Below are 22,674 nucleotides of genomic sequence, written 5' to 3' on the forward strand. Positions count from 1 at the left end.
GTTGAAACCACCCACCTCCAGACTTCTAGTTAAGCCCAATAATAATTTATCTCTTTCAGTCAGATATTTTGTTACTTAAGAGATAAATGCATCCTAAACTGACACACCACCCACAGGCTGACAGGAAGAGACAAGCATGACGTCTACCGGATGACAGACTATAGGGTAGACAGATTGTGAGGATTTTTTTTTTTTTTTTAAATCCTCCCCTTAGGCAGCAGCCTAAGGGAAGGATATGAAACAAGAGGCTGGTTTAAAAACAGGAAAATATTTAATCCATACCAAAACACACACCAAGAAATGAAGAGAACTATAAGAAAACTATCTACCTATGATGGAAGAAGGGTGTTACTGGTTTCAAGCTCTAATTCCTATAATCTTGAGGCTTTGATGCTTAGAAGAAAACTATCTTGTCCTTCAGCTACTCCCAGCTATTCAGAAATAAATTACACACATCTGGAAAAGAGTCCTGGCCTGCTAGAAGGGAGACAGACAGGAAGGAGAAAGGAGCATCCATCTACAATAAATTGATCAAAGACCAGCTGAGTGACAGCACAGAGCCATCCTAGGCAGAAGGACCGGGGATGCTCTGGTGTGAACCAGGACACATAAAACCTGGGCTGGCTCAGGGGCTGGGCCATCAGCCTGTGCTCAGTATTCGTATTTCCATCTTCAGCCAAAGCCCCCTGGGAGCAAAGCTCTAGATGCCTCCTTCAAGCCCCCTGCTGGTTGGTTTCATCGTTATCTCGCCTCTTCCAAATCTGTAAGAAATGAATACAATAGATATTTAGGAGCCGGCATTCAGTCCACAAATATTTATCAAGTACCTAAATCTGCACTAGGCAATGGACAAACTATCAGCCCACTTGTGTATTTGCTAAGTCCCCTGAAACTAACTCATAATCTTTCAGAAAATTCCCTTTCATTCAACTGTCACTTTTCTACCCATCCTTCTCTTCCCATTCCAAACTCCTTTGCTAAAAAGTGACTCATAGTCAGACCTGCAACTTTAGACAAAGTCCCCAAGGAAAGAGTGATCTCTGGAACGAGCAGCGTCTCCCTCCTTTGTTACAAAGCTATAGCATCTTCTTAGCCTCAGTCTTCCTTCTCTGCAGATACTAGGACAGTTAAAAAAAGAAGACAAAGATCCTCTACTCCACGACCTCCCAACCCAGTGGAGAGGACAGTTAAACCAGTCCAGCTGGTGCTCCACGGAGACAGGAGACAGTGCGGTGGGGTCACGAAGAGTGCTGACTTTGCCCGGGGGGCTGGGGAAGCTTCAGAGACAACTCCTAGCTGGCGGCCCGGATGGTTCTGGGCTCTTCCTCCTTGAAACCAGACCCCACACTCGCAAAACTAACCTGGCTCACCGTTAGCAGAACCTCCTTGCTCACTCATCACTCTTCCATGCTTCTCCACCCTTCTCTTCCCTGAAGATCACTCCTGGGCTTTAAGGGCCATATAATCTGGTCCCACCACACTCCCCGGTGCACGTCAAAAGGCGCCCAACCTAACTCAACCCCATTCCGTGCCTTCGCCCACATCACTGCTCTCCCTGGACCCACACTCCATCTCCTCCGTGCTCGTGGCGTCTGCGGCCAACCCACCTGAATGTAAGCCTCCGACAGTGTGATCATCTGGGGAAGGATGTCAGTCACCTGGAGGTCTTGTAATTCATACCATTTGCCTGTCCCCTGCAGAGAGTACGAAGGGCTGGGTTAGTATGCTCTCTGAAACTGAAAGGGTGTAAGAGGGAAGGGATCACAGCTGAAAGCTAGAAAAATCAGAATAGTCACTAGACCATCACCCAGCAAGAGCTGAACGTAAAAGGGTGCATGGCTTCTGCTGGGCATCATTCAATTTAAAGACTTTTTAGGATGTTCACCTTGGCAAACTCAATTCCTGCTGAGGACTCCTTGAAGTACAATGGAGTCTCAAACACTGTACGCCTTTTAAGGACAATAAAGAGAAAGAAGAGGAAGCCCTCTACTCCTCACCTAAGATGTATCCCTGCTGCTCAGAAGTGACGGAATAGACACACTGACTTAGGAGGTGCAGTGTTAACCACAAGTGGACATTCCCACCCCCCGTCCCAGAGGACACAGCAAGTTAGTCAAGAAAAAGTGTCCTTGGTGGACACTGTCCACCATACTAACCTGTCTCTTTTGGCCTAAAAAAACAGTGCTGCAAATACGCAAAACCTACCTTACTTCATGCTTCCATAAACAAGGGGGAAAAGAGGTTTCTGGATTATGGCAGAGGCACTTCTGGAAGCTCACCAGCCTCACCCATCCAAACTTCTAAGAAATGCCAAAGACAGATATATTCCAGATATTCTGGATATTCCAGTAGTTCAGAACAGGAAACACAACAAAAGCTCAGGATCACATAATCAAGTCCCTATTCCTGGTAAAACCAAATATCTAGGTTCAAATTCCAATCCTACTGACTTCAGATAAATTATTCAAACTCTGAGCCTAGGTTCCTCACTTGTAAAAAGACAGTATTAACACCTATCTTGAAAGTGTGTTTTAAGGATATAAACGAGATGAACATCCACGAGCACGTGGCATACTGTCTAGCACACAGCAAAGCGCTTGATAGACAGAGCTAGTTATTATTAAACCCACGGCCCCAGAAGACTAATCAAATTAGAACAATCTGTGCTAGTAAGCTGTGTGATACCAAATATAGCTTAAACGCGTTTCAGCCATTTTCAGCAAATTCACAAAATTTTTTTAGCTGAAAGGGAACCTACACAACAGTGCTTTGTAAACTTTAATTTCACACCAATCAGAGGGTCTTGTTAACATGTAGACTGTGATTCAGGAGGTGTGGGAGGGGTCTGAGATTCTGCGATTTGTAATGAGTTATTATATGATGTCAGTGCTGCGGGTCCAAGGATTCCACTTTAGGTGGTAAGGCTCTAGTCTAGGACAGTGCTTCTCAATCTTGGCTGCACACTGGAAATCTCCTGGGAACTTTAGAACATCATGATGCCTGGTTCCCACCTCCAGATAATCTAATGCAGTCTTAACTCTGACACTTTGGGCCAGAAAATTCTTCGCTGCGCAGGCAGCCGGTGCACTGTGAGATATTTAGCACCATCCCTGGCCTCTGCCCAGTTGAAAACCAACAGGCACAAATTATGTTGTTCTCACGTAACTGGCCTGGGGTGGCCCAGGTGTCAGGAGTCTAAAAATCTGCCCACAGGGCAGTCCCATGTGCAGCCAGAATTGAGAACCGTTGCCTTAAACTGACCACTGTCAGCTCTATTACTTGCAGAATCCCAAAGTCAAGGATAAGAAGAGCAAACTGAAAGGAGCGCCCTCTGAAATGCCAAAGGAACCCCACCTGCTCCTGCCACTGCACCATGAGAAGTCAGCCCCACTCACATGATGAAGCACGTGAATCCGGTAGGAGCCCTCAGAGGGCTTGCCGTCGTGTACAATGTTGGCGATGAGGTCGTAGGTGGTATTCTTGTGCACTGCCTGTACTTCTTCAGACAAGTACTCTCTCAGATCCACATTTCTGATGATGATGAAAATAAAGTGAAGATCCGACAAGGCCTACTAGGTTAGCCCTGTAGAGGTTAACTGTCTTACCCAAATGGGCCGTGAAGCTGTGGAACCCTATTTCAGGACCCTGGATCTAGGTGGGCTTGAAGAGCCATGGGAGCCCAGGTTTGTGGAAATTCATATAATCTGCCATAAAAATGAGTCAAACTGGAAAGACTGGCTCTATGGGAAAAGCACACTTTAAAAGCATGCTTAGGACAGGGAGGTCAGCTCAGTGCTTTGTGACCACCTAGAAGGGTGGGATAGGGAGGGTGGGAGGGAGATGCAAGAGGGAGGAGATATGCGGATATATGTATGTGTATAGCGGATTCACTTTGTTGTAAGGCAGAAACTAACACACCATTGTAAAGCAATTATACTCCAATAAAGATGTTAAAAAAATAAATAAATAAAAAGTAAAAAATAAAAGCATGCTTAGGGACTTCTCTGGTGGTCCAGTGGGTAAGACTCCATGCTCCCAATGCAGGGGGCCCAGGTTTGACCCCTGGTTGGGGAACTAGATCCTGCATGCATGCTGCAACTAAGAGTCCGCATGCAGCAAAAAAGATCCCATGTGCTGCAATTAAGACCCGGCACAGCCAAAATAAAGAAATAAATAAACCAATCAATAAATAATAAATTTTTTAAAAATCTAAAAAAAAGCATGCTTAGCCGTCAAAAGTGCACGGCCTGGAGTCATTCAGATCTGATCTGGAATCGGGGCTCTGCCACCTCAGAGCTGTGTTTGAGTTTAAGCAGGTGACATAACCCAGGGCTCCTCTATGAGAATGAGAGTCACCTTCTCCTCTGAGATGAGAACAAGTGTAACCTCCTCACCCTCTGCCCTATCTGGGAATCAGCTGTAGCTGCAGTGTCAAGAGGACACCTGGTCTCTGGCCTTAGGCTATGAAAGTCTGATCACATGATCATGTGGGTTGTCATTGTATATAATCACTGTAACAATTTCAATATGGCAAACCAGGCAGATCAACCCGATTTATTTTTTTCTTTGATCTTCTGGAACCTTGCTTCTTTATTTGATTGTTTTTCTTTTAGTTAAATAAGCAAAAGGTTACAAGTAACAAAAATCCACCCTAGGTAGCTTAAGCACAAAAGGGGTATTTATTCAAGGGTTTCAGACTAGGAAATGCAGCTGAAACCAAGCACTGGAGAGGCAGCAAGATCCGAGAGCTACCTGCCCTCTTTTCTGCTTTGACATCAGCTTTACTCTTTTCCCACCCAGCTTTCTTTCCTTTATGGAACCCACACTGGCTACCCCACAGCTTCCAAATCTCTCAGTTCCGGTTGCCAAAAGAAACTACTGACTAGGTTCCTTCAACTGGGACTTAGAAATATAAAATTTATTTTTAATACCTGAGCATTCATTTTTTAAAATATAGAGAAACATTCTTGATGTACTTAGAATAAAACCTGCTTTTGTGTTTTATTTGTTGAATTCTGTCAGTTGAAGTATATACATGTACACCAGTTATTACGAAGTCAAGAGCTATATAATAAATGCTTACTGTGAAGACTACATGACAATTACTAAGATCTTTCAAATAGCTAAATAGGGAAGTAGATTGACAGTTAACATGAATATTTTTTTTTTTTTTTTTTTTAAATTTATTTATTTATTTATTTTTGGCTGTGTTGGGTCTTCATTTCTGTGCAAGGGCTTTCTCTAGTTGCGGCAAGTGGGGGCCACGCTTCATCGCGGTGCGCTGGCCTCTCACTGTCGCGGCCTCTCTTGTTGCGGAGCACAGGCTCCAGACGCGCAGGCTCAGTAGTTGTGGCTCACGGGGCTAGTTGCTCCGCGGCATGTGGGACCTTCCCAGCCCAGGGCTCGAACCCGTGTCCCCTGCAATGGCAGGCAGATTCTCAACCACTGCGCCACCAGGGAAGCCCAACATGAATATTAAGAGAATGCTAACTACACTATTTTCAGGAAAAATATAACCTTCTGTAGCCTACAAATATTTATAAAAATTTAAATACAATGTAGAATAAGAGAGATTATATCCTATTTCTAATCTCTGTAGAACTGTCTGATGTGCTACCACTCAAAACACAAAACACAGTAATGTCATCTCTGGAAGGATTTACAATAAATGCTAATAGCGGTCACATCCAGTGGTCACTTCCAGATATGTATCTCCTTTTGAATTTTACACTATGAATATATTATCTCTCCAAAAATACAAAAAGTTTTCAATGCAAACCATGTATTAATAAACAACTTTGTTCTAACTATATTATGTAACTTTCTGTGTGTTCATGATAGCTATTTATTTCTAAAGACTGACAGTGTCCCACACAGATCAAACATTCGTTGTTGCTTTTTGTTGGGTGTTTTGTTTTGTTCTGGCGGCTGCGCCACGCAGCTTGAGGGATGCTGGCTCCCCCACCAGGGGCCAAACCCGGGCCCCGGCAGTGACAGCGCTGAGTCCTAACCACTGGACCACCACGGAATTCCCTAAACAGTCACTGATAAAAGAAAATTTAGATATGAGTCCGAGGAAACCCATGTGAGCTCTAGAAATGCCTCCCGGCTGCCAAAAACTGACTTCTTGTATTGTCTTCTCAGCTTTAACAACGGCTGTTCAGACTTCTCTGAATGAGTCCTAGAGAAATCTTCAGAAGTATTTATACTCAAGTTTCCATGACTGAACCGAAACTGTTTAAGTGACAAAAGGGAATAAATACATGTTAAATCATTTTGTTTTAGAAAACAGTCAACGGAGCAAACCATACTCAACCGCCAATCGGAGCAGTCCAATTTTGAGACCACCTAACTGGCTGGAAGTGAAACTTGAAACCTGTGCTCCAGAAACCCTATCTCCAAATGAGCAGAGGGTCCCTAATCCCTGCAAGTCTGATCAATCTCTGGTAAAAAGAAGATGTGTTATGAATAAAACACAGGAGAAGAATTAGGTCTGATAAGGGTCCTCTTCAAGAAGCAGGGACCTTGGCTAACCCAGAACCATATTAGTCTAAAAGTAATGACAGTGCACAAAGTAATTAAAGTACAGGTTTCCAGAATCAGTCACACAGTTTGATGTTCTCTAAAAGGCTGACTGGTTGAGATGTAATCTTTTTCTCAACTTCTCCAAAGCTTTCTGAAAGACAAACTACTGAAGTCACAGTTACCAAAAATCCAAATGCAACTGGTGGTAAAATAAACATACTCCAGGTCCAATATAAAATAAACTGCCGGAGTAAGGAAATTTCTGTGGTGACTGAGCAGGAACTACCACCAACACATAGTCCTTCCTCTGGAGCTGCCCTGGAGTCAAGGGCGCTCCTTCCTTCCAGGAACAAACTGGTGACTGTGGCAATTCACAAAAGCCCAGTTCTGAACTAAAACCCTGATACACACAGACTTTCAAGGAAAGCCTCTCTGTGGTCCTACGCAAGTTGGCAGAGAGCTGGCTTTCACGTCCCCCCATTTCATTCTACTTGTCACACAAACACGATACTAGAGAAGAACAGGATGAAAAGTGTGTGAAAAGAGAAAAAGAAGTTCTCCTGTAATCCTAACTACAAAGGTTTTCTCTCCTCACCCCCCACTGTTCTCAAGAGTCCTGGTGATGATGGTACCAGAAACAATAAAATGTTACACCTGGAAGGACCTTTAGGGCTCATCTAGTCCAAGCTTCTCATTTAATCCAGGAGAGAAATGCAAATGACCTGCCCAAGGCCACATGGCTAGGACAGCACAGAACTCAAGACTTCTTTAATTTTAGTTGCTACCCTCTTAAACACTACACAGAATTAAGAACCGGTACTGGGACTTCGCTGGTGGCGCAATGGTTAAGAATCCGCCTGCCAATGCAGGGGACACAGGTTCGATCCCTGGTTCGGGAAGATTCCACATGCCGCGGAGCAACTAAGCCCGAGCGCCACAACTACTGAAGCCTGCGCGCCTAGAGCCCGTGCTCCACAACAAGAGAAGCCACCGCAATGAGAAGCCCGCGACCGCAAAGAAAAATAGCCCCCGCTCGCTGCAACTGGAGAAAGCCTGCGTGCAGCAACGAAGACCCAACACAGCCAAAAATAAATAAATAAAATAAATAAATTTATTTAAAAAAAATAATAATAACCGGTACTATTTTCAAAGGAGAACACTGGCAGTCCTAGAACAGTCTGGGCATCTGGAAAATGGAGGCGATGGAGGTAGAAAGACAGAGAAGAAGATGAACATTTGCCCATTACAGCTCCCAAACTACTTTCTAAGGTTTAAAAACACCACACTCCTGAGCTATTACAGCATGGTAATCCTATCATCCATCCATCCAAATCGTTCTCAGTAAGAAACCACCTTAGGGCTCCGCTCTTACCTTATCTAAACGCCCACACACAGACCCACATCTCTCCCCACCAGCCCTGCCACCAGGCTTCTCCGGGTTCTCAGAGAGATCATCTTCAGAGTGTGAAACACCATGTCGCTTGAGAACTGGAAACCAACTGTCTACCCCCAAAAGGGTCTTGCAGGAGCCTTCTGCGACTCCTCCAAATTTCCCATTAGAACACTCATAAATGTTTGCAAAAGGACAACTGCATGGTCAATTAAAAATAAGACTATACATCAAAATGTATACCTTCCTCATCAATAGGGAGAAACTTAACACATTTCAGACTTTATCCTCTAGGGGAGAAATAAGGTAGTAGGGCCCCAAGAAAGCAAGACAAATCTAGAGTCATCCCCACTGTCCCTCCTTAACTACAGCATACAAGATGCAATGACCAGCAAACAGATGGACAGACTAACTGCTCAGGATTATCTTCAAAGCCAGGAGAATCCTACCTGTCCTACCCTACTTTTACCAATTGTTCTTCCCTTTACTGAAAGACTACAATTCCCAGCAAGCAACAGGAGAGAAGATAAAAGAGGAATTGCCGCCAGGGAAACATCCATCTTTGAGGCCCCTAAAATATCTCTATCCTTCCAATAAAAACCTTTAACTTATGTAGTGTAGGTAGGTGCCTTGCAATCTCCAACTAAGACAGTCCAAAACTAAGAGTGGCACAAAGATATAAAAAGAAATTCAAGCTCATGCTCCCCTAAGAGGAAGTGAAGGAGGGGAACACTCACGTAATAGGGAAGTTAACAATAGTCGGATTCTTCTCCACAAAGAAATTGTTCTTAGTGAATCGCTTAATACAAAAGATTAAATATGGAGGCAGCTTGGTGAGCTGGAAGCGCTTCAGAAAGTTCTCCTTGTAAGTCTTATATTCCTAGAGAGAGAAAAGAAAATTATCAAATTAGAGCAGGGACATGAGTTTTGTTTTGGCTTGTTTTGGGTTTTTTAATATAATTTTGCCTTACATGTAGAATTCAGAAGACACCTGATCCCAGAAACCACCTACAAGGCTGAGGAATAGCTGTTTAGCTACGGCTAAAATACCTCAACTGTGGGCTGCATTTCAGCCAGCACACAATCATACTGTTGAACTCCAACCATAGTAACATGGATATTCCTTTCTATAAGGAAAACAAAAATGTCAAGTGAAAAAGAGGGTTTGCTAAAAGCTCAGAATTTAAAAACCATGAGAGTCTCACTTAATTCAAAATAAAGAAGAGCTTCCTGACCATTAGACGCATGCACTGTGGAACAGGCACTTATGAGGCAGAGAGGAGCCCCTCATCACTGAGGGCTTTCCAGCAGAGCTGTCAACTGACATCCCACGTTCCTTCCTCCTCAAAGGCCCCGAGACTGGTGGGTCAAGTGCGATCTGGTGGGCAACACTTACTGAGGCCTCACTCAGCACGTTTGAGGGGATGGAGTGGTGGGGGCCCCGGACATTCTCCTCAGCCCAAGAGGCTTAAAAGCTAGTGAACATATATTTACTTTTCCTTAACACAAACACAATGTAGTACAGTAAAAACTAAGAGATAGGAATGAAAGACTAATCATAATCAGAGAGGAAATACCAATGACACCATCACTCTCTGGAGCGTCACATCACAAGAAAAGACAACTACAGATCAATATTTCTATGAATATGGACGCCAAAATCCTCAACAAAATACTAGCAAACCAATTCCAACATAAACAACAACAGAGAATTATACACCAATTATACATGACCAAGTATGATTTATCCAGGAATACAAAGGTAGCTTAACATCCAAAAATCAATTAATGTAATATACCATTTCATATTAATAAAATAATAAGGCAATAAATAGCAATAACCGAAAACTATACAATCATCTCATTAGACACAAAAAAGCATTTGACAAAATCCAACACCTTATCATGAGAAAAACACTCAGTAAACTACAGATAGAAAGAACTTCCTCAACCTGGTAAAGGGTATCTATGAAAAATCCACAGCTAACATCATACTTGCTGGTGAAAGCCTGGGTGTGCTCCCTTAAGATCAGGTATGACATAAGGATGTCTGCATTTACCACTTCTATTCAACACTGTACTAGAGGTTCCAGCCAGAGCAATTAGGCAATAAAACTTAAATAAGCAAATAAGAAGCATCCAGATTGGAAAGGAAGAAATAAAACTATCTCTGTTTGCAGATGACATGATCTTGTATGTGGAAAATCCTAAGAAATCCACTTTAAAAGTTTGGCAAGGTTGCAGGCTACAAAATCAATATACAAAAATCAACTGTATTTCTACACACATGCAATTAACAATCCAAAACTAAACTTAAGAAAACAACTCCATTTACAATGGCATCAAAAAGAATAAAATATTTAGGAATAAACTTAATAGAAGTTCAAAACATACTCTGAAAACTATAAAACATTGTTGAAAGAAATTAAAGAAGATAAATAAATAGAAAAACATCCCATGTTTATGAATCAGAAGACTTCTATTATTAAGATGGCAATGATCGCCAAACTAATCTACAGATTCAACACAATCCCTGTCAGAATACCAGCTAGCTTCTTTGTAGAAATCCAGAAGCTGATCCTCAAATTTGAACGTGCAAGGAATTGCAAGGAACCCAAAATAGCCAGAACTATCTTGAAAAAGAACAAAGTCGGAGGGTTCAGTTTCTGATTTCAAAACTAACTACAAAGCAGTAATAACCAAGACTGTGATCTTGACATATACGTCAATGGAATAGAATTGAGAGTCCGGAAATAAACCCATGTGTCTATGGTCAAATGATTTTTCAACAAGGGTGCCAAGACCATTCAATGCGAAAAGAATAGTCTTTTCAACAAATAGTACTAGGACAACCAGACAGTCAGTCATATGCAAAAGAATAAAGCTGGACCTTGTACTTTATACCATATACTAAAATTTACTTTAAATGAATTAAAGGCCTGAAATGTAAGAGCTAAAACTACAAAAGTCTTAGATGAAAACACAAGAGTAAATCTTCATGACCTAGGATTTAACAATGGATTCTTACATATGACAACAAAAGCACACACTATAAAGGAAAAACTAGACAGTATTTCAACAAAATTCAAACTTTTATGCCTCAAATGATACTATCAAGAGGGTGAAAATGCAAGCCACAGAATGGGAGAAAATATTTGCAAATCATACATTTGATAAGGGACTGGTATCTAGATTATATACAGAATTCTTACAACTCAATAATAATAAATAGATAAATAATCTAATTTTAAACATGCACAAAGTATCTAAATAAACATTTCTCCAAAGATGATATGCAAATGTCCAATGAGCACATGAAAAAAAGGTTAACATCATTAGTCATCATGGAAATACAAATCAAAACCATACTGAGATACCACTTCACACCTACTAGGATTCCTATAATCTAGAAGATGAACAATAACGAACATTGGTGAAGATGTAGAGAAACTGGAACACTCATACACTGGTGGTAGGAATATAACATAGTGCAGCCACTTTGGAAAACAGTCTGGCAGTTCTTCAAATGGCTAACCATAAGAGTTACCATATGACTTAGCAATTCCACTCCCCAATACCCACCCAAGAGAAATGAAAACATGTCCACACAAAAACTTGTAGACTGGTATTTATAGTAGCATTATTCATAACAGCAGAAAGGTGAAAACAACTCCAAACGTCCATCAGCTGATGAATGAATAAACAAAATGTGGTGTATTCATACAATGGGATATTATTTGGCCGCAAAAAGGAATGAAATACTGATAGATGCTACAACATGAATGAACCCTGAAAACGCTATACTAAGCGAAAGAAGCAAATCACAAAAGACCACATATTATATGAAATGTCCAGAAGAGGCAAATCTATAGAGGCAGAAAGTAGATTAGCAGTTGTCTAGGGCTGGGGGAGACAAGAGGGTTGGAATGATAACTAAAGGGCGATAAAAAAACATCGATGATGAAAATGTTCTAAAGCTGACTCTGGTGGTGGCTGCAAAGATCTGTGAATGTAGGAAAAAACCACTGAACTTAATTATAAGGTGCTGTGAATTGTATCTCCATAGAACCGCTACTTTTTAAAAAACTAAGTTCCCTTGCCACATGATGAGTAACCTGACAGCGCTGGAGAAATAAAAACTTTCCAGCTCTAGCACACATACCACAGCCACACCTTCTTTTAAGTAAATTTCTGATCATTTAAGGGTATAATCACTATTGGAAAAAAATGTCTTTTTGGTGATATGAAGTAACTCATCTCTGCGTGACTGAAATAAAATACTGTGCTAAAAGCAAAGAAAAATTTTTAATCAAGTAAATGCCAAGAGATTTCACTGTCCACATCTGTGTCTATGAACAAGTTGACATCAAGAAGCACTATTTTTAATTATCTCAGAGTAGTGAAGGATAGACAGATTTAACACCTAAATGATGTCATGGCCTAACTTGAAAAGGTTTCTCTGGAATTTATGAGAAAATACTGGGGGGAAGGATTTCACCCTGGACATCAGTACCCCATTCACACAGCAAGGTTTTAGCTAAACTCACATTACAAGAGCACTATTAACCAATTTTATTGGTTTCAAAGTTTTGTTTGTATAAAAGTTTGTTATAATTTAATACATGCTTAAAAGCTGTAGGTATAAAAAGCTTATACCAACATTGATGTTTATACTAAGTTAAGTAATATTATAATAACAATAAGTTTAAATCAATACTGAAGGCCCATGGGAATCTTAATATTACTTAAATTTGAACAAACAGTAATAATAGGGACCATGTGGCATAGTTGAAAAAGTCAGATGAAAAAATCCCCAGCTCTGTCATTTAAAACCAATATAAACTAAAACCAAATAAAATAAACTGAACTAGATGAGCCCCAAGGTCTCTTGCCTCCTCAAAATGAAATGAGCCTAAGAAACAGGCTAGATATTTTAGGTTACCTATCTCTATGCGTGTGCGTGTGCATGTGCGTGTGCGTGTGTGAGAGAGAGCGAGAGGAGGGGATGGGGGTGGGGGGGAGAAATGGGCATTTACTATCTGAAAACCAATGAACCTTAGCTAAAAAAGAGAGCAGAAAGGGTTTGGAATGAGGCATCAAGTTAAAAAAAAAGAACCAAAGTTAAAAAGTTTAAAAGAATCAAAAAGGATTAAATTCGTCTAGGATGAAGAAGGGAATTAAACCAAGAAACGGTTAACTCAGCAGATAAAAAGAAACCTTTCACTTGATGCAGAGCGATGGTAGAATAAGAATAAATTTTTTCATTGTATTTGTATTTTCGTTCTTTTTTTTTCCACTTTAATACTGATGTCATGTTTTTTAGAAGACGGGAGTTTCGTACTTTTGTGAGTTTCTACTATCCTAAATACCCCCTTCCTTTCTCCATACTACCCAGAGGCACTGTAACTCAAGTTAAGAGGTGGGGGTGAAACATCAGGAAGTCTGGGAGGCTCAATAAACACAATACACTTTAAAATAAATGCATTACATACATGTGGCAATTTCCAAGTATAAAAAGAAAAATGTCAAGAGAGAGAAAGGGGTATCAGCAGGGCAGGTGTGCTAATGGGCTACCTTCTCAGTGATGCCGTTGAACTTGGCCAAGATGTTGAAGAGCGGCACCTGGGGGATAATGAGCTGTTCCTTCTCGTCCTTGTAGAGCGGGGCAGTAGGAAGGTCCAGCGTCAGGTACATAAACGTGGACTCCACCATCGTCTCTTGGTACTCATCATTATGGAGCAGCTGCTCTTTTTCTTCTGCTGGCTAGCAGTGAGGGAGAAGCAAAAGGAGGGAAGGAGTGTGAGCAGAGTGGAGAACACCACAGGTGGGAAGAAACGATGTTTCTGTTACATTTACTTCATTTAATATTGAAGTGAACCAAGAGGGGTGCCCAAGAGACTGGGCACTTTCACGTGCAGTTGTACCTGTTTAGGTTAATGCAAAAACCGGGCTTCCATCTTCAGAGAGATTTTATTTAAATACCAGACTCTTTACCAGACTCTTTTAAAAACTCATCTAGATTTTAGATGATCTAGAAAGCTTATCTGAGCTTTCTGGAAAAAACACGCCAGCACCACCCAGTGGCCAGAACACTGAAATCAGTCATCCCTCGGTATCTATGGTTGGTTCCAGGAGCTGCCTTGGATACCAAAATCCACGGATGCTCAAGTCCTATAGTTGGCCCTCCATATCCACAGATTCCACATCCTCGGATTCAACCAACCGCTAAACGTAAACGTAGTAGTTTTATGTATTGAAAAAAATCCATGTATAAGTGAACCAGTGCAGTTCAAACCTGTGTTGTTCAAAGGTCAACTGTATAGCCAACCACTACCTCCCAAACTTAAGCACACTGGTGCAACAGGAACCTAGGGGAAGTGCCACTTGGCAGGTGTACTGTAGAACCTCTTCCTGGAGCAAAAGGCTGTACCAGTTATCCAAGCATCTCTCTGTCAACCCTAAATCCCCTCAGGTGATATAAATCGGTCCAAAACTCGGTTCAAGCCACTCACCAAATCAGGATGAGGAAGCTTTTTAGTGAAGATCCTCATGGAACCCTGGAAAACATCAGTCACAATAGCTGTACAAACAGAAATCAAAATGCAAATTCTGTCAGTTTGGAAAGCATTTCCAAAATACAGTCCTAACTCCTCAATTTCTGAAATAAACCAGCATCTTCCAGCATAAGACCCAAAGCTCTCACTAAGCACAGAAGAACCTTTGTAACATATACCACTAAATTATACCTTTATAAGTATTTGTGTAAATAATTATTTTATGTCTATCTTCTTCCCAAGAGAGATGGGGCGCACAGGCTGAAGATACCTGAAGAGGTGGCAGGGCTATGTGATAGAAAAAGCATGAGGCCACAATCCCACATGAAGAAAGCAACACCATCAGAACACAGAAAGAAGAAAACTGCATTAGGTCTCCAAAATTATTCACCTGGTTCAGCAGTCTCTAAGCTAAGAGTTATTTTTGGCATTCATGAAAAATGTCTAGCTAGTGCTAAGCCAACCTGGATGCTAAGAAACACAGAGACTCAAGGTCTGCGAATCTATAGAGCGGCCAGCCTCATCTCCCCAAGTACACGCTCAGGGCGAGGGACGAGCTTTTAGTCTGTTCCACCAAATTACAAGCCAGGCAATCCGCCCACCAAGCCCTCACTCTGGCACCACTAGCATGTCTACAACATGCTGCCCAGCCCCCCAGTTTGAAACTGGGTCAGGATTTCTAGAGCACAATTATATAGCCATTTCCACTTATTAAAAATGCCATGAGATATAACCATATTCTAATAAAGAAAAATGGAGAGGAAACCATTCAGGAACAAGATTTAGCCCATATATACAGAGACACTACCCTAACACAAAAAGATAAACAGGTAAGAAGAAAAGGATGGGAAGCTGCAAAGCGTTTTTTAAAGCAAACAAAAAAGTGCTCCCTTTCACAAAATAACATGACTTACTCTTTTTTCTCTTCTTTGTGCCCCCCAGAGCCGAGTGTAGAGCATTCAAAAACCAGGAGAGAAAGTCGACTCCATCCCCTGGAAAAGAAAGAAAGATGTTACGTCAAAGCTGGGAGACAGTACGATAGTCCAAACCACACGCGGGTTGGCATGACTCCACATTCTCAGTGTTTCTCCTTCCTCTCCGGCCACGCCACCCGTCCCCTGGGCATCCTCCTCTACCTGGCCACTACACGCTGGCACTCCAGCCTTCTGATCTTTACTCTTCCCCTTGGCTCTCTGGTTCAACCAAAATCTTCGATTATCATCTCTATTCCAATCCTGAGTCTCATCACCCATCAAGAGCCGTGACTGGGCATTCCCCGGTAGTCTAGTGCAGGGGTCCCCAACCCCTGGGCCGAGGACCGCCGTTGGGAAGCGGGCCGCAGAGCAGGAGGCGAGCGGCGGGCGAGCGAGGGAAGCTTCATCCGCTGCTCCCCATCGCTCCCACTACAGCCTGAACCACCACCCACCACCCTCCCGCCCCCCGATCGTGGAAAAACTGCCTTCCACGAAACCGTTCCCTGGTGCCAAAAAGGTTGGGGACTGACTGCTGGTCTAGTGGTTAGGACTTGACGCTTTCACTGCTGTGGCCCTGGTTCAATCCCTGGTCGGGTAACTGAGATCCCGCAAGCCATGTGGCATGGCCAAATATTAAAAAAAAAGAAAAAAAAATTAAATTAAAATAAAAATTTTAAAAGCCATTACTGAACTTCCCTTTTAAGTCACTCCTCAGCCAGAATGCTTTCAAAACAAAAATGTGAAGGCATATCTTTACTTAAAAGCCTTCACTGACTCCCCACTGTTATCAGGATGTAATCCAGCCTCCTTATAGTGGCATATAAACCCAACACCTGGTCCATCTCGGCTCTCATCATTGGATCCAAGGGTCCAGCCACATGCAGTCTTCTCTCTGCACCAGGCACCTCCATGCTCCTGTCCAGTGTCCTCTCTACCTGGAATGCCCAACCCCACCCTGTCTCCCCGCTACCTAAAACTTAGGTGTCTCTTCCTTCACTCTGACCCCCAGCCCACCTCCCATGTGCTCGACGGGCGTCCTTACTCTGTGCTCCCTCCCATAGCATGCTGTGCTTCCTCTATCACAGCACTTAACACCCTGTAATCATCTTTCTACGTAACTATCTTCCCCACTAGAATAGGAGCTCCTGGAAGAAAAAACTGTGTTTCTTATCCTGGTAGCATTAAAACCTACTAGCACCATGAGTGAATGGTGAATCAACTGACCTGGATGCTAGAGAATATCCTATCAGATACAGGTACTAAGAGCTACTCATGTGGCAATAACTAATTGAGTTTGGAGGGATAAAAATAGTCAAAATAGAATATTCTAGTCTGCAACATGGCAAAATGAGAACCAAAAGTGGCAGGCGCTTAATATGGGCTGGTGCCTTTCCCAGCCTCCTGGTTTTCCTGAGTCGTAGAGTTTAGTTCACCAAAGCAGACAGACTTTCTATCCAGCTGAAATCACTTGGGACTCTGGGCAGGGCAGGCTGAGGAAGGAAGAGTGAGGAACCTAACCACACTATGCACTGGACACTCGCTCCGGCTGCTGTCAGGTTCACAGCAAAGTGGAAGTAAATGTGCTCATCAAACTAGTTGTGTTGCCCTAAAGTCAGAAAACATGAATTACTCCTTCCTTACCTTGCTTGGTGATCTGAAAAGTCTTCTTGCTGCAAAGGACGACAGCTTGAAGCATCTCATGGGGAGAGACATGTGCCTTGAAATTTCGAGGGTTCCAGAGTTTTCTCATCAGCTCTCCAAAACGCTGGACCAACAAGAACATGATATCCCCAGGAGGACGCTTGATGTTCTTATAATTGTCTTCTTCCAAGAAGTAGTTCCGGAGAGGAGGAACGTTAGACAGAGCCTGGAAATCAAACAAACACTCCGATTAATCCACAGCCCTTCTTCAGGACCCCTGGGAGCCAAGCTCATCCACCTAAAGTTCTTCTAATAGAACTGTGCCTGTGATGCCTTAAAGAATCAGAAGCAAATGCACTCCCAGAGAACCCCCCCCAGAGTTCACATTAGAGAAACATCCTTTATAGTGAGTTTCATAGAAAGTTCAGTTCTGCAGACACTCTGCTAACGTGGGTATAACAAAGGAGTTTTAAAATAAAGGTATTCAAATCCCTATCTGCTGACCACCTTCATTAATAATTTCCCAAATCCCTATCTGCTGACCAACTTCATTAATAATTTCCTCTGTTTACTCCAATTAGACCTGTGACTATGTTCGGATTCACAGGAACTGAAGGCTAGAAACCCAAATACTCTTTCTTCACCATGTATTTGGCTGGGGCAGAGAGAACTATCTGGAGACCACAGTTCCCCCATCTCTCAACTGTACATTAAAACAATATGAAAAACATCTTAGTAAAACCTGGTGTCTTCCCCAAATGCGGTATTGAGAGGGTGGTAATAAAACGATACAGAGACTTCCCTGGTGGTCCAGTGGTTAAGACTCTGCACTTCCACTGTAGGGGGCACAGGTTTGATCCCTGGTTGGAAAACTAAGATCCCACATGTTGTGTGGCACGGCCAAAAAAAAAGAGAACAAAACGATACAACTGTATATAAAAATGAATGTACTCTGTTATGATGGAAAATAGTCAAAAGGTTTAAGAGAACAAAAATTAATTTTATCTCATTAAGCAAAAAGATAAAGACCAGCCATGTTAGTTCAAGAAGAAACACATGCTTATTAGTGTGAGTTATGAAACTGGGAAGGAGACCACGGAACAGACCCTAAATAAATGCATAGTCTCCCCATAGGTCCCTCCTGATGGGTTCATGAATCCTCGTCAGTGCTATGCTTACCATGAGCACAACTTTATTTGACAAGGTAATTCCTTTAGCAAGGATAGGAGGATGCTGTTAAACACAATAAACCCAGGTGTCTCTGGGGAAGACCCACATGTCTGGGGAAGATAACTCAGGATGCAACTCAGGATAACGATAGAGGTGATCAGGAAAGCCCCTACAAGCTTAGCTCAGCTGAAGAAACAAGGATTTCCTGCTTAGAGTTACTCTCAAAAAAGGAGAAGCATATGGATAGTTTATACTAATTCTTGGTTATCCATGCTGTGGAGAGAGGTTGCTCTCTGGTTTCAGCAACAATACAAGCAGTAGGTGTCCTTGGAGAGAAATTATTCAGCCTCCAGATGGAGTACTTGGTCCATTCAATCCCATTTTAGTGGAAACATCACAAAGGATTTGTGCATCTCCTTGTTTGTATAAATAGAAGTCCAATGTACTATCCATTGTGCTACAGAGCCAGGTGATCTACTTATTTGTATAAATAAAGAGAACTTCCTATGGGGACTGAAACCCATCACAAAGCCAAAACTAACTGCCCTGCCCATATTCAAATCCTATCTGTCCATCCTGTAACAGTCTTCACAAAGCCACGAGAGGCTGTAAGAGAAACAGTCCCCAAAGTCTCTCTCCACCTAAGAATTTGACCTCTCCAGGGACCAGGCATGACACCAATGGCAGACACCAAAATTCACAGATATACTTTTACAATTTTTTACCAAATTCTTCATGCAAAAATACCACAAAGTTTAAAGGCCAAAAAAGAACTAGAACAAATTATGTGCAACATATGCAAAAAAAAAGGCCAATATATATATGTATACTTTTAATCCTCAATAAAATGGACCACTAATAGAAAAATGAGCACATAAGGCCCAAAAACTCATGAAAAAATATAAGAATCAACTTTAGAAGTGAATTTTGAAAAAGTAAATTAAAATGGAGATACCTATCAAAATGGGAAAAGTTGGGCTTTCCTGGTGGCGCAGTGGTTAAGAATCTGCCTGCCAACGCGGGGGACATGGGTTCGAGCCCTGGTCCGGGAGGATCCCACATGCCGCGGAGCAACTAAGCCCGTGTGCCACAACTACTAAGCCTGTGCTCTAGAGCCTGCGAGCCACAACTACTGAGCCCGCGTGCCACAACTACTGAAGCCCACGTGCCTAGAGCCCGTGCTCCGCAACAAGAGAAGCCACCACAATGAGAAGCCCATGCACCACAACGAAGAGTAGCCCCCACTCGCCGCAACTAGAGAAAGTCCGCACACAGCAACGAAGACCCAATGCAGCCAAAAATCAATAAATAAAATACGTTAAAAAAAAAAATGGAAAAAGTTTTTTTCAGTGGTAACAGTGACAATGCAAGATGAAGAACACCCTTTTGGGAACCCTCCTACACTGTTAGTAGGACTGTAAATTGGTGCAGTCACTATGAAGAACAGTATGGTGGTTCCTTAAAAACCTAAAAATAGAGCTACTGTATGATCCAGCAATACCTCTCCTAGGCATATATCTGGAGATAACTATAATTCGAAAAAACACATGCACCCCAATATTCATAGAAGCACTATTTACAACAGCCAAGACATGGAAACAAGCTAAATGTTCACCAACAGATGAATGGATAAAGAAGATGTGGGGGCTTCCCTGGTGGCGCAGTGGTTGAGAGTCTGCCTGCCAATGCAGGGGACACGGGTTCGCACCCTGGTTTGGGAAGATCTCACATGCCGCGGAGCGACTGGGCCCGTGAGGCACAATTACTGAGCCTGCGCGTCTGGAGCCTGTGCTCCGCAACAAGAGAGGCCGCGATAGTGAGAGGCCCGCGCACCGCGATGAAGAATGGCCCCCACTTGCCGCAACTGGAGAAAGCCCTCGCACAGAAACGAAGACCCAACACAGCCATAAATAAATAAATAAATAAAATATTAAAAAACAAAACAAAACAAAACAAAAAAAACACTATCTTCTCTCACAAGTTGGAACCCCAAATATATTAAAAAAAAAAAAAAAAAAAAAAGATGTGGTACATATATACAATGGAATATTACCCAGCCATAAAAAAAGAATGAAATAATGCCTTTTACAGAACCTTTTACAGAAACATGGATGGACCTAAAGATTATCATACTAAGTGAAATAAGCCAGAAAGAGAAAGACAAATACCATATGATATCACTTACATGTGGAATCTAAAACACAACACAAATGAACTTATCCATGAAACAGAAACAGACTCACAGACAGAAAATTTATGGTTACCAAAAGGAAAAGGGTGGGGGAGGGGATAAATTAGGAGTCTGGGATTAGCAGATACAAACCACTACATATAAAATAGATAAGGGCTTCCCTGGTGGCGCAGTGGTGAAGAATCCGACTGCCAATGCAGGGGACACGGGTTCAAGCCCTGGTCCGGGAAGATCCCACATGCTGCAGATCAACTAAGCTTGTGCGCCACAACTACTGAGCCTGCGCTCTAGAGCCCGCGAGCCACAATTACTGAGCCTGTGTGCCACAACTACTGAAGCCCGCGCACCTAGAGCCTGTGGTCCGCAACAAGAGAAGCCACCGCAATGAGAAGCCCGCGCACCACAATGAAGAGTAGCCCCCGCTCGCCGCAACTAGAGAAAGCCCATGTGCAGCAATGAAGACCCAACACAGCCAAAAATAAATAAATAAATAAAAATAAATAAATCTATAAAAAAATAAAATAAAATAAAATAAAATAGATAAATAGGGTCCTACTGTATAGCACGGGGAACTATATTCAATATCCTGTAATAAACCATGATGGAAGAGTATGAGAAAGAATAGATATATATATATGTATGCATAACCGAATCACTTTGCTGTATACCAGAAACTAACACAACACTGTAAATCAACTATACTTCAATTAAAAAAAAAGAAAAAGAAAAACACTCTTTTGTGTTGCTGGTGGGTTTGTAAATTGCTACAAACCCCCTACAGCCTAGAATCTAGGCCCAAGGTGCATTAATACAAGAAGAGAAGGTTAAATAAATTAAATTCAACAAAATGGACTGACATGTAATCATTAAGGATGCTGCACAAGAATATTTATTGATTTCATAATATGCTTTTAAGTTAAAATAGAGATACATATACATACTACATTACTTTATAGATTAAAAAATACGAGCATTTTTCAAGTCTAGAAAAGAAATATAACAAATGTAACAGTGTCACAAAAAATGCAAGACTATATATTTAGATACTCACTGCAACACTGGTAACAGAAATAAAAATGTAAGACAAGTGAAATTTTATGTATCAACTGGGAAATAACAAAATAAACCATAATACTACCACATGACAGGATATAATGCACGTGTGTACGTGCGTTTAGAATAAAGTTCTGGAGGTCTCTATACTGCTAACTATCCCAGGACAGAGTACTAGAGAAAGAAAGGAATGAAGCTTTTGTTTTATACTTTCTATATCTTCCCCCTACACAAGTGCTTGTTTATAGTTTTTCTTAACCAATTTTTTTTGAGTGAAGTAGGATGATTATTTATTTTCTTATGCTTACCAACATTTTCTAATTTTTCTACAATACGCACATATTACTTATGCAATTTTTTTTAAAAAGCAAAACAATTGCAAACAGGACAACTTTGGCTTTCTGCCTTATCCATTGCAGGACTTCAGCACAGGGGCAGGACAGAGACATCACAGAGCCAACACAATGAACATCTGCACCATGAAAAGAAAAAGCATCATCTAGCTCACGTGTCTCTTACTTGGTACTGCAGGCCCCGCGCAGCTCCGTCCCCCATTCCCTGGAAGCTCCAGAGGCTGGAACAGGCCCACCTTTTGGCGGCAGCCCCTCAAGCAGACAGGAATGTTCTGCTTGGTGCAGAACAAACACCCGAGAAGAGTCCTTGGCAAGACTCGGGGTCTGAGGACCACCCGACTGCACTCCACCAGAAGGCAGCTGTTTCTTAGCCAAGCTTCACAGTGTTCCCGGGTTACCCCCTCCCTCACGGTTCCCACCTCCAACCTACCTGAAGGACGGCGTTGGCGTAGTCGTTGGCCTTTATGTTATTCAGGCCCACGATCCCGGGCAGGTAAGTGGTACCATCGTATGCCCGGGACAACTTGGCTTGCTTGTCCAAGTTAGCGATCTGCTGCTTTGCGAACGTGGGCTTCAACACGTACTGCAAAGCAAGAGAAAATCCTAGGCTGTTTTAGGGCAGTCTACAGAGCTCACAAGATATATCCGCAACAGCAATTTCTGCCAAAAGAAGAGATACTTTGGTCGTGAACGTCTCACCACCCACCCAAAGGGCTTCCAACAGTAGGTCTAAGGACTGAGGTAACGTGGAATGGGCCCGCTCCACGCTGCTCACCTAGAAGGCGATCTCTGTGTTTAACCCAAAGTCACTGAACCCCAGGCC

At 42.2% G+C, this 22,674-nt stretch overlaps 1 protein-coding gene across 9 annotated transcripts in view; it reads right to left on the bottom strand.

Annotated features, from left to right (window-relative positions):
* Positions 1–252: 252 nt before the first annotated feature.
* USP39 (ubiquitin specific peptidase 39) overlaps positions 253–22,674 on the bottom strand; it is a 29,397-nt gene continuing 6,975 nt past the window's right edge. For all 9 annotated transcript variants that reach the window (XM_007175341.2, XM_007175340.3, XM_007175343.2 and 6 more), the window contains 9 exons: positions 22,282–22,434; positions 17,085–17,310; positions 15,384–15,461; positions 14,428–14,495; positions 13,490–13,678; positions 8,653–8,795; positions 3,396–3,531; positions 1,608–1,694; positions 253–761 (listed from right to left, as the gene is read on the bottom strand). In XM_007175341.2, the coding sequence (XP_007175403.1) occupies positions 714–761; positions 1,608–1,694; positions 3,396–3,531; positions 8,653–8,795; positions 13,490–13,678; positions 14,428–14,495; positions 15,384–15,461; positions 17,085–17,310; positions 22,282–22,434 (1,128 nt within the window). In that variant the 3' untranslated portion in view covers positions 253–713. The remainder of the gene's footprint in view (positions 762–1,607; positions 1,695–3,395; positions 3,532–8,652; positions 8,796–13,489; positions 13,679–14,427; positions 14,496–15,383; positions 15,462–17,084; positions 17,311–22,281; positions 22,435–22,674) is intronic.

Source organism: Balaenoptera acutorostrata, chromosome 12 (genome assembly GCF_949987535.1).
Source record: "Balaenoptera acutorostrata chromosome 12, mBalAcu1.1, whole genome shotgun sequence".
NCBI classification, from domain to species: domain Eukaryota; kingdom Metazoa; phylum Chordata; class Mammalia; order Artiodactyla; family Balaenopteridae; genus Balaenoptera; species Balaenoptera acutorostrata.